This window comes from Hemitrygon akajei, chromosome 12, assembly GCF_048418815.1.
Source record: "Hemitrygon akajei chromosome 12, sHemAka1.3, whole genome shotgun sequence".
NCBI lineage: Eukaryota > Metazoa > Chordata > Chondrichthyes > Myliobatiformes > Dasyatidae > Hemitrygon > Hemitrygon akajei.
In genome coordinates, this window is record NC_133135.1 from 32,081,735 (window position 1) to 32,108,143 (window position 26,409).

At 39.2% G+C, this 26,409-nt stretch overlaps 1 protein-coding gene across 2 annotated transcripts; it reads left to right on the forward strand.

Moving 5' to 3' along the window:
• Nucleotides 1–73: 73 nt before the first annotated feature.
• atpaf1 (ATP synthase mitochondrial F1 complex assembly factor 1) lies at nt 74–21,503 on the forward strand. 2 transcript variants are annotated; one of them, XM_073062843.1, is made up of 10 exons: nt 195–303; nt 3,335–3,382; nt 3,514–3,622; nt 4,527–4,583; nt 5,332–5,394; nt 10,284–10,334; nt 10,426–10,473; nt 11,300–11,395; nt 15,279–15,386; nt 20,137–21,503. In XM_073062843.1, exons 3-10 carry the CDS (start codon nt 3,611–3,613, stop codon nt 20,326–20,328), a joined length of 627 nt encoding a protein of 208 aa, XP_072918944.1. In that variant the 5' UTR covers nt 195–303; nt 3,335–3,382; nt 3,514–3,610; the 3' UTR covers nt 20,329–21,503. The 2 variants fall into 2 exon arrangements, with proteins under 2 accessions (XP_072918943.1, XP_072918944.1); XM_073062842.1 differs by lacking the exon at nt 3,335–3,382 and having other exon boundaries at nt 74–303.
• The last annotated feature ends 4,906 nt before the right edge of the window (nt 21,504–26,409 follow it).

A 26,409-nucleotide genomic window follows, 5' to 3' on the forward strand; every position in this document is an offset into this window, starting at 1 on the left:
CTCAATTTATTTTATAATTTAGGGTTTGGGGTCGGAACGTTTTATCGGAACGCTGTTTCTGTTGTGCCATGTTATGTATGCGGAGTTGGACAAGATGGTAGCGGCGAGGGGGCTCTGGTGTTTTTGCAGCCAGGCTCTGGCCGTTAGAAACCGCTATCATCTCCCTTTAGGGCTCGGTGTGGTTTCTAATCACCTACGTACTTTCTCCCTAGCTAGTAGTTTAAGTCGGGCTGAAAAGGAGCAGGATTTGCAGGCGAATCCCTTTTACAACAAGTACCAGAATAAGATCCAGGAGCTGCGAAGGTGAGAGAGAAGCGACGTCCACCCTACATTTGGGTTTACATCAATCCGGTCCCTGTTTCCAGGTTTAACGACGCTGAAAATAACGGTATAGTTAGTGCAGAAGGTTGTCGAGGATTACCACGGAACATTGACAGGATGTTAGATTATACTTGAAACGTTGTGTTCAGTTCTGGTAGCATCATTGAAATATATGGAATCTTTGGAGAGGATGCAAAAGAGATTTACCAGGATGCTGCCTGAATTAGAGAGCATGTCTTATGACATGCTAGGACTAGAGCTTTTTTCTCTTTGCAATGATGGAGGGGAGCAGATAGAGGTGTACAAGATGATAAGAGACATAGATCGAGTGGACAGCCAGAGATGTTTTAGCAGGGCAGAAATGGCTAATATGAGAGTGCATTATTTTAAGATGATTGAGAGAAAATATAAAGGGAATGCCAGATAGATTTTCCACCACAGAATGTGGTGGGTGCACTGTCAGGGCTAGTGGTAGAGGCAGATATGCTAGGAACATTTAAAAGATTCTTAGATAGGCACACGAATAAAAGAAAAATTGGAGCAATGTGAGTGGGAAGAGTTAGATTGATCTTACAGTCGGTTAAAAGGTTAGCACAACATTGTGGATCAAAGAGCCTGTAGTCTGCTTTAACATTCTCTGTTCTATTTATCCGTGGTCAGTCACAAGCTGTTCTGTGCAGAGCCTATGTTGTTGCAATAGCCAAGAAAGTGGCTCTATTTCCTTAGGGTGCTAAAGAAATCTGGCATGTCCCCTTCGATTCTAACTTTTGGTATGGCAACTGCTCTACCCAAGACCACAATAAACCACAGAGAGTTGTGGACACAGCTCAGCACATCAGGGAAACCAGTTTCCCATTTATGGAATCTGTATTTTTTTTTTTGCTGTCTCAAAAGAGCAGCCAATTTAAGCAAAGACCTTACACACTTAGGAAATTCTCTTTTCTACTCCCTTCCATTGGGCAGAAGATACAAAAGTCTGCAAGCATGTACCACAGCCTAAAATACAGTCCTGTGCCATTGCTATAAGACAATTCTGCAGTGCACTTGTATGATAAGATGGATTCGTGATTTCACAATCTACCTCGTCACAGCTTTGGACAAGGTAGAAAGCCATGACTGCAGGGCACTTTCTCTGTGACTATAACACTTAATTCTGCATTGTTATTACTTTTCTCTAGTATGACCTGAATGTACTGATGTGATGAAATGGTCTGTTTGGATGACATGTGAATCAAAGGGTTTTTTTTCACTGTTCTTCACATGTGACAGTAATAAAACAGTTTACCAAACAAAAGTGGATTAAAATTGTCATTGCCTGAACTTACCAGTAGTGATCTTAAAACAATTTAAAACCAAAGAAATCTTGTGGCGTGGAAGAAGGCTATTCAGTCCATCGAATGCCTACTGGGGGAGTCCAAAGTTCTTTGTCCGGGAAATTGTTGTAATAATTCTCTTCAGCATCCCCTCTTAAGGCCTTCATAGATTTCCCAAATTGTAGTGGCCAGATTAAAACTGACCGCATGCAATTATAGCCAAAATCTGTGACTTTTTCAGGTTTATCATGACTTCCTCTCTCTTATACATTTGTTTCCAGGATCCTCTGTTCTTTTAACTGTGCTTTTAATCTACTATTCCATTCTCAATTAATTCCACACATGTGTGTCTAGATCTCTTTACCTCTATGTATATCCCTTTTAGAATTGTGCTCCCTGCTTTGTATTCCTTTTTCTTGACCTTTCTACTGCAATGTAACCCTTGCTTCTTTTTACTAAATTCAACTTTGGAAGGTGGCTGTACAGCAAATAGTCTTACAGCACGGGAATGTCCAGACGTAGGAAACAGGGCCTAGTGTAGTCCAGTCAGCCCCTGAGTGTGCTCTGCCACTTAGTAAAATCATGGGTGATACCGTATTGATAGCAACAACAAATTTATATAGAGTCCTGAAGAAGGCTTTTCGCCCAAAACGTCGTCTATTTACACATTTCCATAGATGCTGCCTAACCTGCTGAGTTCTTCCAGCATTTTGCGTGTGTTGCTTTGGATTTCCAGCATCTGCAGACTTTCTTGCATTTTTTTTTATATAGTATGTTGCCTTTTTAGAATAACTCATAATAACGTGTGATTGATGTCTTTGTTTCCTATTGTTCACTGTTATGAGTGATGAACAGATCTGATGGGCAATGGGGTGCAGAGTTACCCATCCCCCCTCCCTGAGAACCATGAACTATTGCTGTTGCTATGCTGCTCATGATAGAGAGAGACGAAACACAGTCAAGAACATTTGCTACAGATAAGAGGGGGAGAGAGACTGTTGCTTAACTGTATTATGACTCTTCCTGGATTATTTACTTTCTACTACAAGGACTGTACTTGGCTCGTTAACATTCCTCAGGAGATAGCAGGAGTTCCCTGATTTGATGGACACAGTCATTCAGAGTTGATGGATAGCTGAGACCCCGTGAGTGGGGATAAAAGACAGGTCTGGAGAGACACCCTTCAGACACACCAGTGGACACTGACTGAGTGTTGGGAACCCACAGAAAGGTGGGGGCTTCGAAGACCGAACCAGGAGATCGGTCAGTAAAGCTCACAGTGTTACAGCAGGGCCGGTGGGGACTTGTGTGTGTGTCCACTCACAACAGAGTGATGAGTCCACCACAGAAGAATGGTCTAGCTGAAGACCAGAGGGGTCATAACTGAATGATCACAACGATACGACGGATTAAGAAAGCAAAGGAAGGTTTGGCTGCTGTAGCTGTTACCTCTCGCTCGCTCTCTCTCCAATGATTTCGACACAACAACCATAACTACTTCAGCATTTATGAACTGAACTTTATACTTTTCTATGACAATTCATTTACCCCTAGACATCGATAGAGCTTGTTTATTATTGATTATTATTATTCCTACACTTTTAGGTTTATTACTGCTAACTTGTTTTATATGTATATTTGCATTTTTGATATTGTATTGTGTAGTTTACTAATAAACACCTTTAGTTTGGTACCACCAGACTCCAACGGATACTTCTATCTTTGCTGGTCTGACACCCAGTTACGGGGTACGTAACATCACTAAGTTATTATATAACTATGTTAGTATATAAAAGATTTTTGATCATATTTAACATATGTTTTTTTCACATGCATTTTAAGTTGTAACTTAAATAGTTTTTTTTAATATAAATTCTAGGACAAAACCAGATGAGTATGAGGCTCGTATAGCAAAGAAAGAAGAAGTTAAGAGGCAGCCCCTAGGACGTTCAAAGCAGGGTGAATTTGTCAAACTAATGGAAACAGAGGTAAGAGTCTGCACAGTTTAAGACACAAAAATTACTATATGCTACTAACACAATTGTGCAAAAGAGGAATGATAATGTAGTGTTCGTGGATTCGTGAGCCATTCAGAAATTTGATGGCGGAGGGAAAGAAACTGTTTCTGAAACATTGCGTGTGGGCTTTCAGGCTCTGTACTTCCTTTCAGAATGTAGTTACAGGAAGCTGGAGGATGTGGATCCTTAATGATGGATGCTACCTTCTTGAGGTACCACCCCTTTAAGATGCCTTGATGGCGGGGAGGGTTGTTTTGTGATGAAGGTGGCTCAGTGTGTAAACCATTATAGCCTCTTTTGATCCTGTGCATCGGAGTCTCCATACCATGATAGTCTGCTAACTGGAACCCTCTGGTGGCAATAACTGAAACTTTACAGCTTATGTTACAAAGTTATTTCTTTTGGGGTTCTTATAATTTTTAAGAATCTTTGTATTATAACAGTTTGTGTCAGTGAGGTCAATGCTCAGCTTGTCAGAAACCCAAGACTCATCTAAATTGTCATTCTAAGACAGACATATTTCAGTCCATTGATTACATATGCCACAAATCTAGTTTACAGCAAATGTATTACCATTCTTTCACAGTAGCACCCATCCAAGAGAGATTATTATGCAATGCAGATTTCATTTGTAAAAATCAATATTGTTGTGTTCCAAGAGTTTAAAATGCTTTTGTAGAATGAAAACTACAGTGTCTTGGAGAAATATCTAACGTCTGATTAATCAAAATATGTTTTGCTTAACTGAATATCCATTGAAGATGTTTGTGACCTGTTTCAAGAAATCTCTGTTTAGATGGTGCATAATTCTGGGACCAGTAGAACCTCAGTGAATTTGGAATTTATATTGCCTACTATTTTTTTTTTCCCACAGTCAAAGCAACTTGGTGAAAGAACATCTGGGAAGAGACCTGGTTTCACTAAAGATAAGGTACAAAGCATTTCATCCCTTGAAATTCTGTTCTACGCAGCATTACAAATAATAGGTCATTGTAAGTGTCCCTACAGATAATCATTCAGATATTACCATTATGTTGGTTGAACCAAGAGATTTAATTGCAACATTTCAATATTCTTGTGGTACTTCAGCTCTATGCAATTTAAACTATGAAGGCTATGATTTGCTCTTTAAGTAAAATGCAGCACTCTTAATATCATTGCTAAAGTAGGCACAATTTTCTATGTTAGCTAGACTAAGGTGTTCACCCTGGAGCTGTAAATTTGAATTGGATAACTATGATATTGTATTTTATTGATATTTTAATTGTTATTTTAAGCAACTTAAGTATTTATATACGCTAGCTAACAAAGTGAAGACCTCAGTTTTCTTCACTCCGTGATGAGTGGACATGTGCTGCTTTCTAAAGTAAAAATGAAAAATTCTCTAAGCTCTTTATGGATCAGTAGATATTTTTTGCATGGGTTACCATGCTCTATCAACTAAGAAATGATGTACTTCCTTGAAAATAGCAATAAAAAGTACAACTGGGATTACATTGTTTTTAACTTAGAAAATCTTCTTTTGCATTTAGATCGTTGATGCTTCCTCCAAGATCTTCTTTGCTAAATTACTTATTCTATAAGATGCCAGTCTGAAGTTTGAAGTAATTGCTCTTGATTACTATGTGCAAATATTTCGAGCTTCGGTAGATAATTTCATCCATTTTTTTGTGCTTCAGACTCTCCAGTCAATACTCAATCTGGATATGGTGAAAGACAAAACTCCAGATGAAATAGCACAAGTGAGTATTTCAGCCATTAGATCAGCTATGCAGTGAGTTTCCTTTCTGTTGATCACTAATGAGCACCATTTCTTATTTTGCCAGTGTTGTAACCATTTTGTGTCAACTCTTTTTAAGATTCTTGATGCAACAGAAACTGAATTCTAAAATGGGTTAAAGGCATCAATAAGTGTAACGTAATATTCTTTGAGTTTATATATCATAACAAATGTGCAATTAATGTTTGGATGACGTATATTGCCTATTCAGGTAGACAAAGATTTGGCTTGAACTGGAGTATTTTAGGGTTCCTCAGAGCATCAAAGATATGGATCCTCACTATTACGTTCTTTGTGATAGGAATTTTATCTGCTGGGATATCTTGAGGTCCAGAAAGATTCTATCTCTCACATTCCTTTTTTGGGGGACTGAGGAATTGATAGTCAAGAAAATAACAAGGTTGACTTAACTCGCATTTTGGTATCATTCTAGTCCAAAGGTCAAAGATAATGGATTTGTTAACTGGTCATACACCCTTGTGAGGAAAATATTAATGGTAGAGAAGTTTGAAAATCTAGTTTAGTAATCATAATGTTTGTATTAACTAGCATAACCCTGAAATATTTTATTTCATCCATTTTTTGTGCTTCAGACACTTTTCCTTCATTTCATGGAACAAATTTATGTTGACAAAATTAAGCACTGATAACTTTCTGTTTTCGTGCCTTTTGGCTTTCCGTCACATGTGAAACTGGATAACAAATGTGATGTGAGAGAGACAGAGTTGACCCATTCCATTTCCACTGAGGATTACTAGAAGCTGCTATGGGTCTCTGTAGCTCAAAGTTAAAGCAGACAATTAAAAACCAGGTCACAGCTTAATGTTTCAAGATTTGGTATGTCATCTAAAATTTTGACAAACTTCTATAGGTGTTCAGTGGAGAGTAAACTGACTGGTTGCATCACAGCATGGTAAGGAAACACCAATGCCTTTGAACGAAAAAGCCTATAAAAAGTAATGGATATAGCCCAGTCCATCACAGGTAAAATCATCCACACCATTGAGCATATCAGTAAGGAGCCCTGCAGCTGGAAAGCAGCATCCATCATCACCAGTCTCTAGGAAGATGGCAACATGTTCAGGCACAGATTGCCTCTCCAGGTCTAACCAAAGGTGTAATTGTCAGGGTCCGTTTGATCTGGTCCGGGGGTTCCGGACTCCGGATCCTGCAGTTGTCCCTCCCGTCACCCATGATCTAGTTAAGACCCTCCTGGTTCAAGGAGACACACCTGTAACTCATTGAGCTGCAGGTGTTTGTAAGGGGCCTTGGGACTGGGACCAGACGGGTGGTCGTTTTGTTCTGTTTCCTGTTTCTCCGCCGGCTCCGAACTTGTCTCTGCATTCTGTTATCCTGCCCGGGCTCAGACCTATTCTTCATCATGCTTCTCTGCCCGTACCAGTATTGCCAGGTTGGTCTGCTCTCCTACCTTTCTTCCCATGCGCTGGTCCTGCTTCTCCGCTTGGTTTTGTTTTTCGCGCGTTTGCGCTGTCTGCCGGTCGTTTCCGAATTCCCTGTTGTCATGGCTGTTGTGCTGGTCGACCTGGACCTATGCCCGTTCCTACCCCTTGCCCCTGTCGGGCACATCTGGCCGACCTGCCTCGGCCCGGCAGCGGTTCTGCCTGCTCCTATCCCTTACCTCCGTCGGGCGGCTCCGGCCGATGGGCCGTGGCCCGGCGGGGGTTCTGTCCCCTCCTTCTCTTCCGCCCAAAATCTGGGATAGTGCCCACATCCGCCTAGGGGTCCGCGTCGTGCCCAGGCCTCCGGTGTTTCCGCCCCTACCCGGGATACATGCGGCCCGCCCAGGGAGGGCTCTCCGCTAGCCTATCACCACCTAGTCCTGTCTGCCTGCCTGCCTGAACCCGGGGACCTGTCTACCTGCCTGCCTGAACCCAGGGACCTGTCTACCTGCCTGCCTGAACCTCGAGGGCCTGCCTGCCTGAACCCCGGGGACTTGTCTACCTGCCTGCCTGAACCCGGGGACCTGTCTACCTGCCTGCCTGAACCCTGGGGACTTGTCTACCTGCCTGCCTGAACCCCAGGGACCTGTCTACCTGTCTGCCTGAACCCGGGGACCTGTCTACCTGCCTGCCTGAACCCTGGGGACTTGTCTACCTGCCTGCCTGAACCCCGGGGACCTGTCTACCTGTCTGCCTGAACCCGGGGACCTGTCTACCTGCCTGCCTGAACCCGGGGACCTGCCTGCCTGGACTTCGGGAGCCGCTCCGCTCTGCCTGCTTGAACTCTATCTGCCTGAACCCCAGCTACCCTTAAGTGCCATGGCATCCCCATCCTGTCCTCCCCCTAGTACTTCAGTGCCTGCGTCCTGTGTTTGGGTCCATCCGGCCCCTCCTGACAGTAATTGTTGTCACCTATGTCTTTTTTTTACAATCACAAGACACTACTGGATATTAAGGACTACAGGTCTACCTATCAGGGACTTGCTTAATCACGATAGAACTGGGCTTATTACATACCATTGTTATGGTACACGACTTGCTACACATCATCGTGCTGAGGTGGTGCACGTACCAACAAAAGGTGTGAGTCTTGGATGTTTTTCTTGTGATCGCAAGACTCCGTTGGACATTGGTAATGTAGAATACTACAAGTCTGGTTCACTGGTTCTTGATGAGACCAATGGCAGAGGAGCTGTGTTGCCTTACTTGTGGTGTGGACCAGGCCCTCATGCCACAAGGTTACCTGTTGCAGCCACCCAGGAGAGGAGATGCTGAGATGGTGTGGGAGAGAGCAGAGGCCTCTGTGTGCACGCTGGAGTCTGTACTGGGTTAGGGGCTGGCCCTTCCCGGCAGTACTGCTCTCCAGTGTGGGCTCGGTGGAAGAACAAGCTGGACCAGGACAACGTCCCATGCACCATCAATCTACTGGCAATGCTTCTCAGGGGGCTTTTTTTAGTGTGACTGTGTATTTTCCTGCTGTTGTAACTAGATATGCTGTGTGTGTGAGGAGGAATGGCATTGCATTTGGCTAATTTCATGTGTGGTTGAATGATAATTAAACTTGAACTTGTAGGACCCCCACCATCCAGCCCATACTATCTTCTCACTGCTGCCATCGGGAAGGAGGTACAGGAGCCTCAAGTCCCACACCACCAGGTTCAGGAACAGTTCTTTCCCCACAACCATCAGGCTCTTGAATCAGAGGGGATAACTTCACTCAGCTTCATTCACCCCAGCACTGAACTGGTTCCGTCATCTATGGACTCACTTTCAAGGATCCTACAACTTATGTTCTTGATATTTGTTGTTTATTTATTATTATTATTTTTTCCTCTTTTTGTATTTGCACAGTTGGTTCTCTTCTGTACATTGGTTGTTTGTCTTTATTGTGGGTGGTTCTTTATTGATTTTTCATTGTGTTTCTTTGTACTTACTATGAATGCCTGAAAAATATGAATCTCAGGGTAGAAAATGGTGATATATCTATACCTTGAATATAAATTTACTTTGAACTTTGATCTTGTGTTATGAGATGTAGGTCTCCTTTTCAGTTACCTTTTCTGCTGTTTTCTTTCATTTTAGAAAGTGAATTAACCAGCAAAATAAATGAGGCCAAAATCCTGAGTGAAATTTTAATGTGTGTTGTATGAAGGAGGTGTTTGAAAGTTGCGTATGTGGGTTTTTAACTGTTATAGAGAAAAAGATTATTTGTTCATTTCAAATGAAATCTACACTCTGGTAATGCCCTTGATTTGCTTCATAGATAGATAGATAGATAGATACTTTATTCATCCCCATGGGGAAATTCAACTTTTTTTCCAATGTCCCATACACTTGTTGTAGCAAAACTAATTACATACATACTTAACTCAGTAAAAATATGATATGCATCCAAATCACTCTCTCAAAAAGCATTAATAATAGCTTTTAAAAAGTTCTTAAGTAGTTTACTTAAATACATTAAATACAATCAACCCCGGCACTTTAACATATCTTACTCCTGGCGGTTGAATTGTAAAGCCTAATGGCATTGGGGAGTATTGACCTCTTCATCCTGTCTGAGGAGCATTGCATCGATAGCAACCTGTCGCTGAAACTGCTTCTCTGTCTCTGGATGGTGCTATGTAGAGGATGTTCAGGGTTTTCCATAATTGACCGTAGCCTACTCAGCGCCCTTCGCTCAGCTACCGATGTTATACTCTCCAGTACTTTGCCCACGACAGAGCCCGCCTTCCTTACCAGCTTATTAAGACGTGAGGCGTCCCTCTTCTTAATGCTGCCTCCCCAACACGCCACCACAAAGAAGAGGGCGCTCTCCACAACTGACCTATAGAACATCTTCAGCATCTCACTACAGACATTGAATGACGCCAACCTTCTAAGGAAGTACAGTCGACTCTGTGCCTTCCTGCACAAGGCATCTGTGTTGGCAGTCCAGTCTAGCTTCTCGTCTAACTGTACTCCCAGATACTTGTAGGTCTTAACCTGCTCCACACATTCTCCATTAATGATCACTGGCTCCATATGAGGCCTAGATCTCCTAAAGTCCACCACCATCTCCTTGGTCTTGGTGATATTGAGACGCAGGTAGTTTGAGTTGCACCATATCACAAAGTCCTGTATCAGTTTCCTGTACTCCTCCTCCTGTCCATTCCTGACACACCCCACTATGGCCGTGTCATCAGCGAACTTCTGCACATGACAGGACTCCGAGTTATATTGGAAGTCTGATGTGTACAGGGTGAACAGGACCGGAGAGAGCACGGTCCCCTGCGGCGCTCCTGTGCTGCTGACCACCGTGTCAGACCTACAGTCTCCCAACCGCACATACTGAGGTCTATCTGTCAAGTAGTCCACTATCCAATCCACCATCAACATCTATATTTTTCAGATCTGGAATATGTACTTTGCTTCAAAGAATACAATTTCTGCCGTGATTCCTGTGAGTATGGCAATGGGTTAAGCATTGAATGATAAATTAATTTTAACTTTTAAAATGACCATTTGTGTAACATATTCTTTTTCCTTAAAAGAGTACTACATTTGAGCTGATGTACAGCAGGTCACAGAGATGTCCCACAGTAAGTATAAAGGGTTCATGAATTCTGTAATGAAATATGAGAGTTGAATTGTGGTTAATTATTTAAATGTCATGTTCCATATGTTTTTAATGGAAGTCCATCCTTAAACTTTTTCCAAACTGTTGTGCTTAGGTGCTTAGTTTCTAAAATCCATTTTTAAGGAACTGGTTTCGGCAAGAAAGGAAGAGAAGCTGTATGTTTGTAGCTAAAAAAAGAAAACAAATAAAAAAGGAAAATTTAGTACCAATGCAAACAAGTCAAGGAGATTGTGTTGGCCGAAAAGGAACAAGGGAAAAAAATGAGAGATATAAATTACAGGCGAGATTATAAGCCCAGTCTTGTTTTGTATACCGACCAGGTATGTAGATAGTTGTTTTAGCAAAATTTCACCAAGTATTGGAATATATTTAATCCTAAAGATTACTTGATACAATAAAAAGGAATATTGTGCTTTTGATATTGATCGGTAGAACAGTTAGTAATTCCTAATAGCATTTAGAAGCAATCCAGTAATTAGGATCCACGTTTTGTTCGGCGCCGTTATCTTGTGTTTCTCCTATGATGCAGCCCAGGTATAAAAGTTCATTTAGTCCAAGTCCAGATTCATGAATCCCAATCTCTTGGCACTTTAAAGCAAAACATGACAAAATAAAAACAACTGATTTCTATAAAGAGTCTTGAAGGCAAGAGTTGCCCAGTCTAATTGGTGTGACTTGTACATTTGAGCTAATTAGTGTATGTTGATTATGTTCCATGCCACGATACAGATGTCACTGCACAGGATTTCTCGTACAGTTGCTACTTTTAACCAAACATTTCGTTCCAGTTCCTATACACTTTACCGAGACAATCAGGCTATGAGTTCTTCGTGGGTCAGTGGTCCACAACTGAGCTTCATTTTTCCTCATTAATAAATCTTCAGGTATGTGACCGAGTGATTAAGAGGAGCTTTAGAGTAATAAACTGAGAGCAGTTTTAGCAGTTCAGTGGTGTACTGATGATGTACTTTTGGTAATGATGAAACTTGCACCCGTGTAACCTGCTCTATGACAGTTGCTCAAAATAACCTCACCCTTTTAGAATATATTTTAAAAGAACAGTTACAGGCTACTGCCGAAATGTTTTCCTTCTCCTTGAACCTTGGCATTCCCTCTGTCACGAAGAGGGGAAAAGATCACGAAGAGAAGGGGTCCCAGAACAGATCCCTGAGGCACACCACTGGTCACCAACCTTCACACAGAATATGACCTGTCTACAACCACTATTTGCCTTATGTGGGCAAGCCAATTCTGGATCCACAAAGCAAGGTCCCCTTCGATCCCATGCTTCCTTACTTTCTCAATAAACCTTGCATAGGGTACCTTATCAAATGCCTTGCTGAAATCCATATACACTACATCTACTGCTCTACCTTCATCAGTGTGTTTAGTCACATCCTCAAAAAATTCAATCAGGCTCATAAGGCATGACTTGCCTTTGATACAGCCATATATTACAATATGATCATGATACTTGGCCCCTCAAGTCTGCTTGACCATTCAATATAATCATGATTGATCTGCCTCAGGCTTCATTTCTTCTGTGCTAGTTTCCCATAAATTTGTATTTCTATAATGGACAAGTTGGTCTGTGCTGTATTACTCTGATTCTTAATTAATTGCTAATTTCTGACCATGATCTATGATTTATACTTATAATCTATGGATTATACTTGGATGTTAAATGTGATTTAGTGATTATTTCTTTTGAAGTTACTGATGCACACAATTTGCTTTTAACATATTTTGCACAATTGGTTTAAAGTTAAAATCTTAGAAAGTGTAACTTGTCGAGTGTCAGTCATTCACATAAAGAGTAATGATAATAATGGTGGTGATAGAATGCCATTTATTTGCTTAAATGTCAAAAACTTTGCACTAATATTTTGTGTGATCCAATAAAGATACATAGTGAAGAATCAGTTGCATGTAATTGCAATATAATTGTAGAATTGCTGAAACTGAGACCTTTTATGAAATTCAGCAGGTTAGGAAAAAATAAACTTTTAATGTTACAATTAATTTAACTTTGGATGTGCATGTTGATATTTGGTAGGTTCTATTTACATTTGTTCTGTAATGTTAGTTCAGATATTGGTGCCTAATTCACACACCCTCAAACATTTTTATGTTGTATCCATGACAACCATTAACAATTTTCAATCTTGCATTAGATATGGTAGGTGATTCATGATAGTTGCTGTATTTCTCTGATTTCTCTTATTAGCTGAGGAGGGGAGACAGACCTTGTGTTATAGGTATTTGGGTTACAGAAATTCCCTCTTACAGAATTCACAACTCATTGCCTAAGTATCCAAGAAACGGAATAAAATTTGTTCTTACAGAATTTGTGTGGAGGAAATAAAGACAATGCAAAAGAATCAACAAATATTGTTGTTTTTAATCAACTCCTATTTCTTGACCAATGCACAGATAAGGTGGCTTTTTTGGCACAGTAGGTTCATTTTGCTGTCCAGCAATATTTTTTTCAAGTGTTTTCTGTATTTCATGCAGTATTAGTGAAATCTTACTGCTAGTGTAAAGTATCTCACTTTCTGCCCATGTGTAACAGCTGAAATGTTGATGTGATACTGTCAATTTAATTCAAAACAAAGGAATCTGTTGAAAGCTATGTCATTTGGGTAAAGAATGATGGTAAAGGTTGATACAACTTTCAAGAGACATTTAGATAGGCATATGAATGTGAGGAAAATGGAGGGATGTGGACATTGTGTAGTCAGAAGAGATTGGTTTAGTTGGCCATTTGATTACTAATTTAATTAGTCTGGCTCAATATTGTGGACTGAAAAGCCTGTTCCTGTGCTGTACTGTTCTATGCTCTAATAATGGATAGGCAGGAGTGAGAAATGGGCAGAAATCTAATTAAAGGATTATGGAGCTTTATACATTGAATAACAAGTAACCAGGAATGAGTTCCAAGTGCATCTAATGAAGAGATTCTGATATTACTTAGGTTTGATATAGGCCTGTAGCTATTGATTACTGAGGCATCTAGGTTCTTATTTAAAAGAAGCTTCAGAACTGCAGTTTTCAGGGTTTTTGGGAAGCAGCCTGATAGAAGATAAATGTTGACTATTTGCAGAATGTCTGGTGCCATGCAATTAAAAACATTTTTATATAAGGTTGTAGGTAAAATGTCAAGGGAACAGGAGGAGGATTTCAGTTGTAGCACAGTTTCTTCTAAAGTTTTATAGTCAATGGACTTGAATTGTGTCATCTTAACTAAATTAGTTCTATGTGAGTGAAAGGATGACATTGACTTCTGACCCGATGCAGAGACACTGACAGAATGTCTAATCTTCTGAATTTTGTCATTAATAAAGAACGCAAGGGCATTACATGACTTTGTAGGTAGAAGTTCAGGTGAGCCTGTCAACTGTAGCAAATAAGGCACATGCATTATTGCCGTTTTTGTTTATTATATCAGAGAAGGAGGACTGCCTAGCTCATCTCAACTCTTAAGTTATAGATGCGAAGAGTTCCTTTGTGAATGTCGTAATGGACCTGTAGTTCTGTTTTCCACCACCTGCATTTAGCTTTTCGACACACTCTTTTGAAGTTTAACTAGTGAGTTGTTTTTCCATAGTGCTTTTCTCTTCCCCAAAGCTACTTTTACTTTTGTGGGGGTGATTGCATCAATGACATCTGTAATTTTAGAGCTGAGATGGTCTACAAGATCATTGACAGAGGCCAGAAAGAGGGCAGATGTGGGAGAAAAGGACAGTGTGAATAAACCGTTTTGCAATCTCCTGTTTGAGCGCTAGTGGATAGAGACATAGTAATTTTAAAGAAAACACAAATGATCGGAGAGCAACATCAGTTACCACAACCTCAGAAGTGTTACGGCCTATGGAAATGACTAGTACCTTGAAAGAAGCTTAGCTAGGGATTGAAGCAGCTAGCAGTGAGCAATGGTGTCCATAAAAGTTGGTGTTGGGGAATCTGGGGCATTATCCAGTTGCCCCCTCCTGAAGTGAGGACTGGTGGTTTCACCCAGACTATGCTATAGACTATGTACTTCATGGTGACTAGCAGTGACTGTACCAATGGTTTGCAATCTCCCCCTCTTCATTTGTCTGCATATTTCCTCCCAGCCCAGCGATTTCCCTATGGTAACGAGTTCAGTGGTGGCCGCAGTCTCCAGCATCCAGGAGAAAGTGGAACATGTGGAGCAGCTGCTAGTAGTCCTGGCAATGGCCCATAATTACCATGTAGGCCGGGATGCAGTCCTGAACCCCTGCCTTAGCACAATACGTCCAACCCACTCATCCCATCATGACCAGCACCAGCCTCTACACATTACCTCAGTGGCTCACTCTACCTTGAGCTACAAACTGATGAGATCTCTTTAATCATTTCCCCATTGCAGAATCAATAATTGAGTGCTGAGTCCTCCAACCAGTTTTCTGGTAGAACAGGATTGTCAGTAACACATCACTCATTATAATGACCCTTCTTGTGGTGACTATAATGACCCTTCTAGCACAGTCACTGCTGCAAATGTGCTCTGAATGTTAGTTGAGGCACCAGTGTATGTTTTTGTTTGTTCATCTATGCACTTTCTGTGTACAGATTATTCATTTTATTCTGGCTTTCTTTCCATTGCATTGAAGGGTGAAGCCTGAAATGTCATCTGTTCATTGCTTTCCATAGATACTGCCTGACTTGCTGAGTTCCTCCAGCATTTTGTGTGTGGTATAATGAATTTTTCATTCTCCTTAATATGATTTCACTTCTGCTTTGCAGTCTTTAGGAGAGAATTCACCAAGCCAGCTCATAATATATCATTACCCTGACCTTCAGAAGGAAAAGGGCATCGTTCTTCTTACTGCAGAAATTGACACAACTTTTCTGGTAAGACATTATGTAATATTAAATAGTCCGACTAAATCTTCCCTAAAAAGTGATTGCTAAGACAATTGAGTCTTTTCCAGATATCCTTTTGCAAGTGGACTTAAAAATTATAGGGTCAGGAAAAGATGAGGATAAAATTGTATAGAAATAATATATTGGAGTTTTTTTTATTTGTGTATTAGAAGAATGACAACCCTTTTACTATATGATGTCGACCAAATGGGTATATGTGTATAAAAATGTGAACAGAATTCGTTAGTATAGAATTTAGGGCCAGATACAGCATAGAAAGACCCTTTGGCCCTCCACGCCTATGTGGACCACCAGTCAGCCATTTATACTAACCCTACATTCATCCCATTCTTTCTGTTCTCCCTATTTTCTCATCAGGCAACCCCCTCCAACCCCACACACGAGGGGGAATTTACAGTAGTCAGTTCATTTACCTACCTGTATGTCTTTGTGATGGGAGAAAAACTGAACATCCAGAGGAAACCCATATAATGACCGGAAAAATGTGCAACCTCCTCATAGCATCATCGGGAATGAACCTGTGAAGCAGAGGCTTGATTAGCTGCACCATGGTGCTGAAATGAATGTAAGACTATTTAGAAAAGGAAACTATTGAATTGTAGTAACATTTTTTCAAATGGAAGAGTTGTGAAGATCTGGCACTCAAAGCCTGGATGCAGTGCCAGAAATTCTCGTTGCATTGAAATGTACCTGGATGAGCATTTGAATTGATGTTACCAGCAGGGCTTTAAAGATAGCTGGGAAGAGAAATTAATCTAGATTTCTCTTTGTTAGCCATCGTGGGGGGGGGGGGGGGGGGAATGATGGGATGAATAATCTCCCTCATAATTGTACATTTCTATTTCTGTAATATTGTATGGATGTGTTAGAGCAGGGTTTCTCAGCTGGGGTTCCACAGAACCCTAGGGTTCCATGAATGGCTGCCAGGGCTTCTGCGAGAGATCGTGATCTAAAAAAATATATATTGTTTTCTCAATTTCGCGCAACACGCGATGCTAGTACTTGCAGTAATGGACAGTTACCAAGCAGCCTGTTAGCAATCTTATTAAAGGTCTCTGAGCCCAGTATGGCAGTGTGCAGTAGAGTTTATTTAGTTGAGTCCATTCTCAGTTTTTGATGTGAGATAAGGGAGGCCGTTGATAATTGATGTGTGCTGTATTGCATGGAGGGAAGGACGGTAGGCTGATGAGTGTGAAGTGCATTTTCCAGGCATTGAATGGACTTATTCAACTTGGACTGTGATGTCAGCCTCTCCCTCCTGAATCACCTGCTCCAGTTGTGTGCCGACAGCTGACTTATCGGAGCAAATAAACACTAGAAAATTGGAGGGAAATTTTTATTCTAAAGAAGGTATCTATGCGCCACGACTCACCTGCTCAGTCTCAAGTCTTATTGAAAACCACCTGAAAGAACTGCAGAACAAAACTGAACAGTATTTTTTCCTCCCTTTCAACACAAGTGTATGATTTGGTGAGGGACCCTTTCTCTGAATCTTCAGCTCAGCCGGAGAACATAACCGAGAGAAGAGGAAGAACTTTATGAGCTGTAGTCTGATCATGCACTCAAAATGAGATTTACTGATCCGCTCCTGGACCAGTTCTGGATTTCTGTGAAAGAGGAGTATCCTACCATTCATAGGAAAGCAATGAACATTTTGCTGCAGCTTTCAACTTATTATATGTACGAGCAAGCTTTTTGTTTAACAAGCATCAGGGGCAAGGATAGAAATCGTCTCATTTCACTTGAAGGTGAAATCCCTGTGTGCCTATCTCAAATTCAACCCAGAATTGAGTATTTGTGCAGCATAAAAACAAATACGGATTTCATATGCTAGACCTATATTGGAGCCTGGTCATGACACTTATTACAAAAATGTTTTTTCTCGAAGTCTTGTATAAAATTGTGTCTTAGGCTATATTTTTATTCATATTGCTTTGGTTTACGGTTTTTAGTAACTTTATGAATTTAACATTGTCAATAAATTTTCATGTTGTAAATAGCATTAATTAAAATCAGTTTACAACTTTTATTTAAATTAAATCTACCAAGCCTACCTTTAGAAAAATTAAATTCCATTTTGGCTTAAGCCAGCTATTTAACAGAAATTTATTATGTTTGTCTTATGAGTTTGTAAAATTTATGAAAGGGAAAGAGATTAATTTCACGAAAGATAGCAAAGCTTAACTACCTATTCTTTTTTCCAAGAAAGGTTGGGTAAAAATTTATTCTCTACTCAAAAGGGCATTGACAATTATTTTTGGATTATTATATCTACAACTTAACGACCAGACTAATGTGCCATAAGTTGTAGATATAATAATTTTTACACAGGTGTTTCAAGGGTTCCTCCAGGGCAAAGAGGTTGAGAAAGGCAGTGTTAGAGGAATAAAAGACCAGCTATTTGATGTTAATCTGCAGGATGTATTCCTACTTCCAGTCGGCTAGCTAGGTATATCTGCATCCAAACAAATGAAGAAATTCTAAATAAAAGTGTACTTGTAGTAATCTCCCATAGATGGCACTGTCATACACTTTTGAAATATCGACACAGTATCAACCCTTGTTTTTCCTTTTGCCCAAGATAAGTAGCTGTAAGAGACAGTCTCTCCAAAATGGGGAATAAATGAGAGTAATCTCTGAGACGATATACTTGTGTGTTTACCACATCTTGGTAGTTCCAAATACTAGATATTCAGCTGAGACTGAGTGAACAGTATACAAGTTTTATTGTGTAGACAAAGTGCAAACTGAGCTTCAAAGAGGAAGTAAAAAAAGAACTCAAAATTTAGAGATGAAAAGGAGAAAATAATATTTTATTGACATCTAAATAATGTCTTCTGTAGTTACAAAGGATGCTCATCTGTTTTGTAATAGCAAAAGGCCATTCTTTTAAAGTTAGCAGTCAATGTGTAAACAAGAATACTCTTTTGGTAAATCTAAACAATAGGTGATTGTAAATGGGGAAATAGTTTGAAAAATAAAAATGTTCGGAGCTTCACATTAAAAAATAATATGTTTTGGGCATCATTGGCAAAGCAAGATTTATTGTCTTTTGTGAATTGCCCTTGAGAACTGTGTGGTGAGCCGCCACCTTGACATTCTGGATGTTACTTCATCATTCCAGGGTAGAGATTTCAGCTTTGGTAGCTTGATATATGAAGTAATTTTGTTTCAATGAAAACCAGCATTGTAAATTTAAATAAAGCAAATTATGAGGCATGATGGTTTTTAAAAAACTGCAATAAAAGCTATGGCAATCAAGCCTAATTAAACAGGGCTAACATTATATCTCTTTGAAGACATTGGAAAGGGAAAGTGATCCAGCCTTGCCTATCAGGGGAACTTAGAGATCTATTAAATCAAAGATTAAAGTTTTAGAAATTCAGAAATAGATCATTAAGATGTTGATAAGAAAGGGAAAGTAGAATTAAATATTGGTTTAGTGAGAAAAGTAAGAACAGATTAAGAGCTTCCATTGAATTTTAAAACAGAAATCAGTAAAAGTTAGTAGGTCAATTACAGACTAAGGCCACAGAAGTTATATTAGGAAATAAGAAAATTCAGAGAAATTAATTAGATGTTTTGCATTTTCCTAACAGTGGACACAGAAAAACTCCTGGAAATAGTAGGGAAATGGAGGTCTAGAGTGAATAAAATCTATAACTCCGTGATTAAATTATCAATGGAAAAATATAGTAGTGGAGAATTTATTGGGACTGTAAGATAATAAATCCCCAGGACCTGATGACATACATCCTTAGATTTTGAAGGTGGTAACAATGGAGATAATGGATGCATCTTCCAAAAGTCCAAACGTTCTAGAACAGTGCTTCCCAACCTGGAGTTCACGGACCCTTTGGTTAATGGTGAGGCTCCATGGCGTAAAATTTGGGAAACCTTGTTCTGGAATGATTTGTGAAGATTGGAAATAGAGAGCAAACAATGGCGTCTTTTGTCCTGGACTATGGTGAATTTCCTGAGGCTTGCTAGATCTGTATTCATCTGGGAAGGAGAGCATTCCATCATACTCCTGACTGACTTACTTTGACACTGAAGATGGCCATCAGGCTAACTAGTCCATGTCAGTTGATTCTCTTGCCACTTACCTGTACTAAAAGGTGATTTACTGTGGCCAGTTAACCTACCAGCTCGTCTTTGGGACTTGGGAGGAAATCAAAGCAGCCGGGGGAAACTCATGCAGTCGTGGGGAGGTGGTGTAATTTCCACTCAGCCAGAACCCAAGGTCAGAATCAAAACCAGTTCTTGGAGCTGCGAGGTACAACCGTATTGACTTGTACCCTGTAGATGGTAAAAAGCTATGCATTTGTTAGGTAAGTTGTGCACACAAGAACCCCAGCATCTGACTTGCCCTTGCACAATTGGCCCAGTTGAGTTTCTGGTCAATGGTGGTCCTGTCGGTGTTAATGGTAAGGAAATCAGCATCTCTCTTTGTGCCACATATGTTGCTTGCTATGTAACATTCCATGCTTGAATATTGACTAGCTCTCACTGCGCATAATTATGGGACTGATTTTGTTTGTAAGAACATCCCCACTTCTGATGTCTCGAATAAGGACAAGTCATTAATTAGGTGAAAGCAGAGGGCCTAGAATACTCGTATAATTCTTGTATAACATTTAGCAAATAGGTACTAGAAAATCCAGTTTATGATGCTTCTGTAATACAATTTATTCAACCTTGTGGTTCTGATTTACAGAGTGTACAAGACGCACAGTGTCTGGCCAATGAAGCACAGCTATTCTACGCTACAGACTGCCAAAGGACCTTTAATCTGGTAGAGACATTCAACCATGAACCCAATGAATTCAAACACATGTCAGTCATTGCTGAGATTGAGCAGCATGGAATTGGAGGCCAGTTGATGAAAGAGGAGAACAAGCAGACATAGAGGTGTATATTTCTCATGAGAGACTTGAGACATTTATTATCAATAAATACAAGTGATTTTTTTTCCCATGGTGCTGAAACAAAACAAAACTTACTGTATTTGCTATTGATGGTGATGCACAGGAGCTTTGTCAAGCAATTCTCGGCATGAGAAGGTATTGAAGCATTTACTTGAACACAGCATGAGGTTCAAGTAAGGATCTAAAGAAAAAGAGGTGGAAAAGAGGAGGAACTCCTAGAGCTTAGCATGCCTCCTGATGGTGGTGTGATCAATATCAACAATACTAAAGAAGGTGGTCCTACAGCATCAACCTATTTCCTGTCACCAACCTATTTCCACCTCTGTAACATTGAGAACTCCACTGGTGTCTCACCCACATCTTTGCTATCCTCAAGCCTTACTATTTGAATGCATACTTGACTTGCCATTCTTGTTCTCCCGTCTATAAATGTCAATACATTATCCAAATTCATACAAGAACATGTTTAACCATCTCCCTAGTGCTTACTGTCCTAGAGATGATTCTGATTAAGCTTACTTGAATTTTAAAATTTTCTTCCACTCCCTTGGTCTTGCCTCTCCCTTTTTCTTTAATATCGAAGGTGAGGACTAGTAAGATAGTTAAGTAGGTCCTACTGCAAGTTTGGACCAGGGTTTTGAAAGGGTAGGCAAAAGTACGGCTGATCAAGAATATATTAAAATGTTTGAGACTTCAAGATTTTAAAATGTAGATGAGCACTAGTGGAGTCAGTAATGTTACAGAGGTGGAAATGAATAATCACGATGTTGCTTCAGTCTGTGGTTCAGAATTTCTGTGACACTGAGTCTGCAGCCTTGTTCAGTCACTTACGGTTAACTGAATGCTAGAATTGGTGACCACAGAATTGTCCTTGGAAGTCTATTTAGTGGTTTCATTTTTTTCCCTTGTTGAAAATAAAAAACGGCTACAGATGCTGAAAATCCAGAAGATGCTGCATTCATTCAACGGGTTGAACAGTGTAGTAGGTTTAACCTGCTGTTTCCAGCATTTCCTATTTTTATTTCAGCTTTCCTAATTTTAAAATTTGATGCAGATTAGATAAGTGTTTATGTGACGCAGGTTGCTTTCCAAAGGGAGTCTGGCTGTAATAAAAATGATATCCTGTTAGACATTTAATAAATGCATTTTGTCAAAATGTGTGCAACCTTCCTTATTAGTTTTGAAATTTGACAATAGCTTTAAGATATGCACAGTTCATTGTGGATTACATGTGTGGACTATGAAGCTTAATGAAGTGTGATGGTGTCTAACATGCAGCTTGTTTCTAACTTCTGCTCTGAAATGCACAGAGATGGAAGTCAAAAAATGAGCTGATCTGTACCAATATCTGACCCTCATTGCTATGCACAGGCACTGAAACCAACTTGCTTACTGTAGCTAATTGCTTAGGTTCAGTATTTAGAAGTGTTAACTTCAGTGCATTTTGACCCAATGATCTTGCCTAATTGCACATTTTATGGTGGGGGGTATGGTTCATTCGCTTTCAATACTACACAAAACTATCATTCAGTCTTGTGCACAATTTTTTTTGTAAAGCGAGTAAATCTTCTATCGAACTAAAATGGGTCATAATGAAAAGTAGTGCTTGGGTAGTTATATGAGCTGTACTTGATCATTGCACGTGAGGAGGTTTCAGAAAGTAATCTGTGCCTTGCGAGTATAAAAAAACATAAATATTTTGTAAGGTTCTAAATAATCCAAAATGATTCTTTTAAATTATGAAGGAGCTAACTACCACACCATAATTAACCAACTAGAAAGCAATTTTAAATATCTTAACATTATCATTTTCAATAAATTAAATGTTGACATAAAAGAATGGCAACAGACATCAGTGTGAAATTCTGTAATACAGGTTGAGCACTCCTTATCCGAAATGCTTGGGGGCAGAAGTGTTTCAGATTTTTTTTTTTTTGGATTTTGGAATGTATAATGAGATCATTTAGGATCACGATCATTCCTGACTGAATTTATGTGCTGCTGGTAAGCAGTCTTTTTCTTGCACTTTTTCATCACACATACTGATGCAGCCATTCAGTCAGTTAGATTTTTATCAGTGACAATCTTGGCAAACTCGTCAATGAATTTCTCTTCAGCTTCATAATCAGCATATCGTTAAGCAGCATATGTTTACTCTGACGTGAATGAATCCACTCTTTGAATGCACGATCTTGATCTATTTTCTACTTTATACAGTATTTTTCTATTTTCATTAACTTCCCTTATTACACATGTGAGGTCACTTCTCAGAGCTGTGTGTAGGTACACAGACAGACAGAGACCTGCACATCACCTGGGAACCTTCCCAGCGACGTGGAATTTTCCACTTGTTACGTCATGTCGGCACTCAAAAACATTGATCTCGGAGGTTTTTCGATTTTGGATAAGGGGTACTCAACCCGTACCTGAAATATAACTGGAGAACTAGTGAATTAATTTTCTGGATTCAACTTCATGCAAGTTTTTGTGCTGTACTTGATTGTGTTAGCATGGCACATGGCCTTCCAGCTTTCACACCATTTACTGTTGACATCCTTCTGTGCCAATGTGGCAATCTCTTCTACAAGTGACAAATCAATCAAGTAACTTTGAATGTAGTAATGCAGTCTGTTCATTACATAACCAACCACTATCAATTTGTGTACACAGGAGGTAATAATGCTTTCTATTGAGCAAGTCATGAAACCAAAGAATACATTACCTATTCAATTCGATATCTAGCTATAACGTCTGTTGGTTACTTTTCATATAAGTAAAAGAATTTATACTTTAGAATAATTAATTCAGAAAGTTTATTTCTCTGATAAAATTGTCTTCAGTTCTAATAAACTGTTTCATGTTATGTCAACTTTGAACTTCAAGACATTTTCTGATAGAAGCAAAGAAGTTTGATTCTTGTGATACTTCCAAAGCTAATTTCTGATGCTTTGTTTTTATTAGCACTAACAGAAAAAATCTAGTTCTCTCGTTTCCCACCATAACTCTGTGGCTTCATAAAATATCATAGTTTTTTCAGCTTTGATTACCTCGTAAATGACTTTTTCCTTAGAATTTATATCGCCTAAGGCTCTTTTATTCTTTTAAATATGTTTGCTACTGATTTCAAAGCCTCTTCATCAAGAAATTTCAAGTACTTGCCTTTATTCAAGTCATTGCAATTCGGGTTTACCTTTATTTAATTATAATTGTATAAAGAGAATTTCTTTTTTTTATTAGTTTTTTTATACATTTTCTACATAGCTACAGATTAAAAAAACCCCAGATCAAAATGAAGAACATTGATACAGTGCAAAAATAAACATACAATAATAATATGATACAAAGAAAGATAATTGAGAAAGCACCCAAATTGAAGACATGTAAAATTAGTATCCTCCCCAAGCCCCGCAACAAAAAAAAACTCCAGACCAACCTCAACACAATATTGAGAATATAAATCAGGACAATCAAAGCCCCCAAAACTGTAAATACACTTAGCAACAGAAGATGTTAATGCCTACTACCAAAAAAAAAGGAGCTGAAAGCAAGGGACCGAAAAAAAACCTTAGTTAAGAGGAAGGTTATGAAAGTACTCAATAAAAGGTCCCCAGACCTTATGGAACTTTAAATCCGAGTTAAGAAATGAATAATGAATTTTTTCAAGGTCTAAGCAGGCCATAATATCGTTAAGCCATTGAGCATGCGTGGGCGGGGCAACATCTCTCCATCTAAGGAGGATTAAACGTCTAGCCAGGAGAGAGGCAAAAGATAATATTCGACACTTAGTCGAACTCAGACGTAAATCTGTCTCACCCCAGAAACCGAACAAAGCAATTAAAGGGTTAGGTTCCAGGTGGTGATTCAGAATATACGATGACGTTATGAAGACATCTTTCCAAAATTTCTCCAAGCTAGGACAAAACCAGTACATATGAATGAGAGAGGCCTCGCCTTTTTTGCATTTATCACAAAGCCGACTGATGTTAGGGTAAAATCGAGATAATTTAGATTTAGACATATGGGCTCTATGAACAATCTTAAACTGTAAAAGGCAATGGCGAGCACAAAGAGAGGTTGAATTAACCGATTTGAGAATCCATTCCCAAGTCTCATCAGATAAGGAGGTATTTAAATCATGCACCCATGCCATTTTAATTTTATCCACAGGGGCATGTCGTAAGGCTGCTAATTTATTACGAATAAATGATATTAAACCTTTACCTAGTGGATTAATAGAAAGAAATAAGTCCATAACATTTTTCTCAGGCATTTCAGGGAAGTTAGGGATTAAAGGAGTAATAAAGTGTCTAATTTGGAGATATCTAAAAAAATGAGCAATGGGCAGATTGAATTTAGCAGAGAGCTGTTGAAAAGAAGCGAAGCGATTATCAATAAAAAGATCTTCAAAATGTCTAATGCCCTTCCTATACCAATCATGGAATGCTGAGTCATACGTAGTAGGTTAAAAAAAGGTGATTATGTAAGATAGGGCTAGAAAAGGAAAAACCATGGAAACCATAAAATTTCCTAAACTGAGCCCATATATGCAAAGTGTGTCTAACAAGAGGATTAACTATTAATCTGGACAAAGTACTAGGGAGTACAGAGCCGAGAAGTGCAGAGATAGATAATTCTTTAGTGGAGCTCAACTCCATTGCCACCCAATTAGGGCACTCGGGTTGGCCATGGAAAAAAGACCAAAAGGTAGCACAACGTATATTGGCTGCCCAATAATATAAACAAAAGTTAGGTAAAGCCATGCCACCCTCTTTTTTAGATTTTTGGAGATAAACTTTATTAATTCTAGAGCGCTTATTCTTCCACAGATATGACAAAATAATAGAGTCTAAGGAATCAAAAAAAGATTTAGGAATAAAAATTGGGATTGATTGAAATAAATATAAAAGTTTAGGGAGAACATACATTTTAACAACATTAATACGACCTACCAAAGATAGATAGAGGTGACCATTGTAACAGACTCTGTTTAATAGTATATGAAAGATTGGCAAAATTTTCACGAAAGAGATCTTTAAACTTCCTTGTGACTGTAATCCCAAGATAAGTAAATTGATTATGGACTACTTTAAAAGGGAGATCACGAAATGTTAATTCTTGTGCTTCTTTATTAATTGGGAAAAGTTCGCTCTTATGTAAATTAAGTTTATATTCAGAGAACTGGCTAAACTGGTCAAGAAGTGAAAACATTGGAGGTAAAGGATGTAGATGGATTTGAAAGAAAAAGTAATAAGTCATCAGCATACAGAGAAACTTTATGCTCAACACCCCCTCTCCAAATCCCGGTCAGTTCAGGACAATTTCGAAAAGCTATCGCCAAAGGTTCTATAGCCAAATCAAAGAGAAAGCGACAGGTTACTGTCGATGCAATGCTCCTCAGACAGGATGAAGAGGTCAATACTCCCCAATGCCATTAGGCTTTACAATTCAACTGCCAGGACTTAAGAACTTTTTTTTTTTTTAAAGCTATTATTAATGCTTTTTGAGTTAGTGATTTAGATGCATATCATATTATTACTGAGTTAAGTATTGTATGTAATGAGTTTTTGCTACAACAAGTGTATGGGACATTGGAAAAAATGTTGAATTTCCCCATGGGGATGAATAAAGTATCTATCTATCTATCTATCTATCTATCTTAAAGGGCATCCCTGACGGGTGCCACGTTTGAGGTTAAATAACTGGGATTTCTGAAAATTAGTTAAAACAGAGGCAGTAGGACACAAATACAGCAATTTGATCCAAGAGATAAAACTTTGACCGAAGTCAAATTTTTCTAAAACTGCAAAAAGGTAGTTCCACTCTATACAATCAAATGCTTTCTCCGCATTGAGGGAAATAACACATTCAGGAATCCCAGTTGGAGGTTAAATAAATGCCGAATGTTAAAAAAAGGAAAGCAGTTTTTAATAAAACCAGTTTGATCATCAGAAATAATAGAGGGGAGAACAGTTTCTAATCTATAAGCCAAAACTTTGGCCAAGATTTTAACATCAACATTAAGCAAAGAAATCGGCCTATACGAGGAACACTCTGTTGGGTCT

Coding starts and splice junctions, on each gene's coding strand:
- atpaf1 (XM_073062842.1), top strand. CDS start 74: ATGTATGCGGAGTTGGACAAGATGGTAGCGGCGAGGGGGCTCTGGTGT. Junction 3,623..4,526: donor TCAAACTAATGGAAACAGAG/GTAAGAGTCTGC, acceptor TTTTTCCCACAG/TCAAAGCAACTTGGTGAAAG. Junction 11,396..15,278: donor CCTCATTAATAAATCTTCAG/GTATGTGACCGA, acceptor TCTGCTTTGCAG/TCTTTAGGAGAGAATTCACC.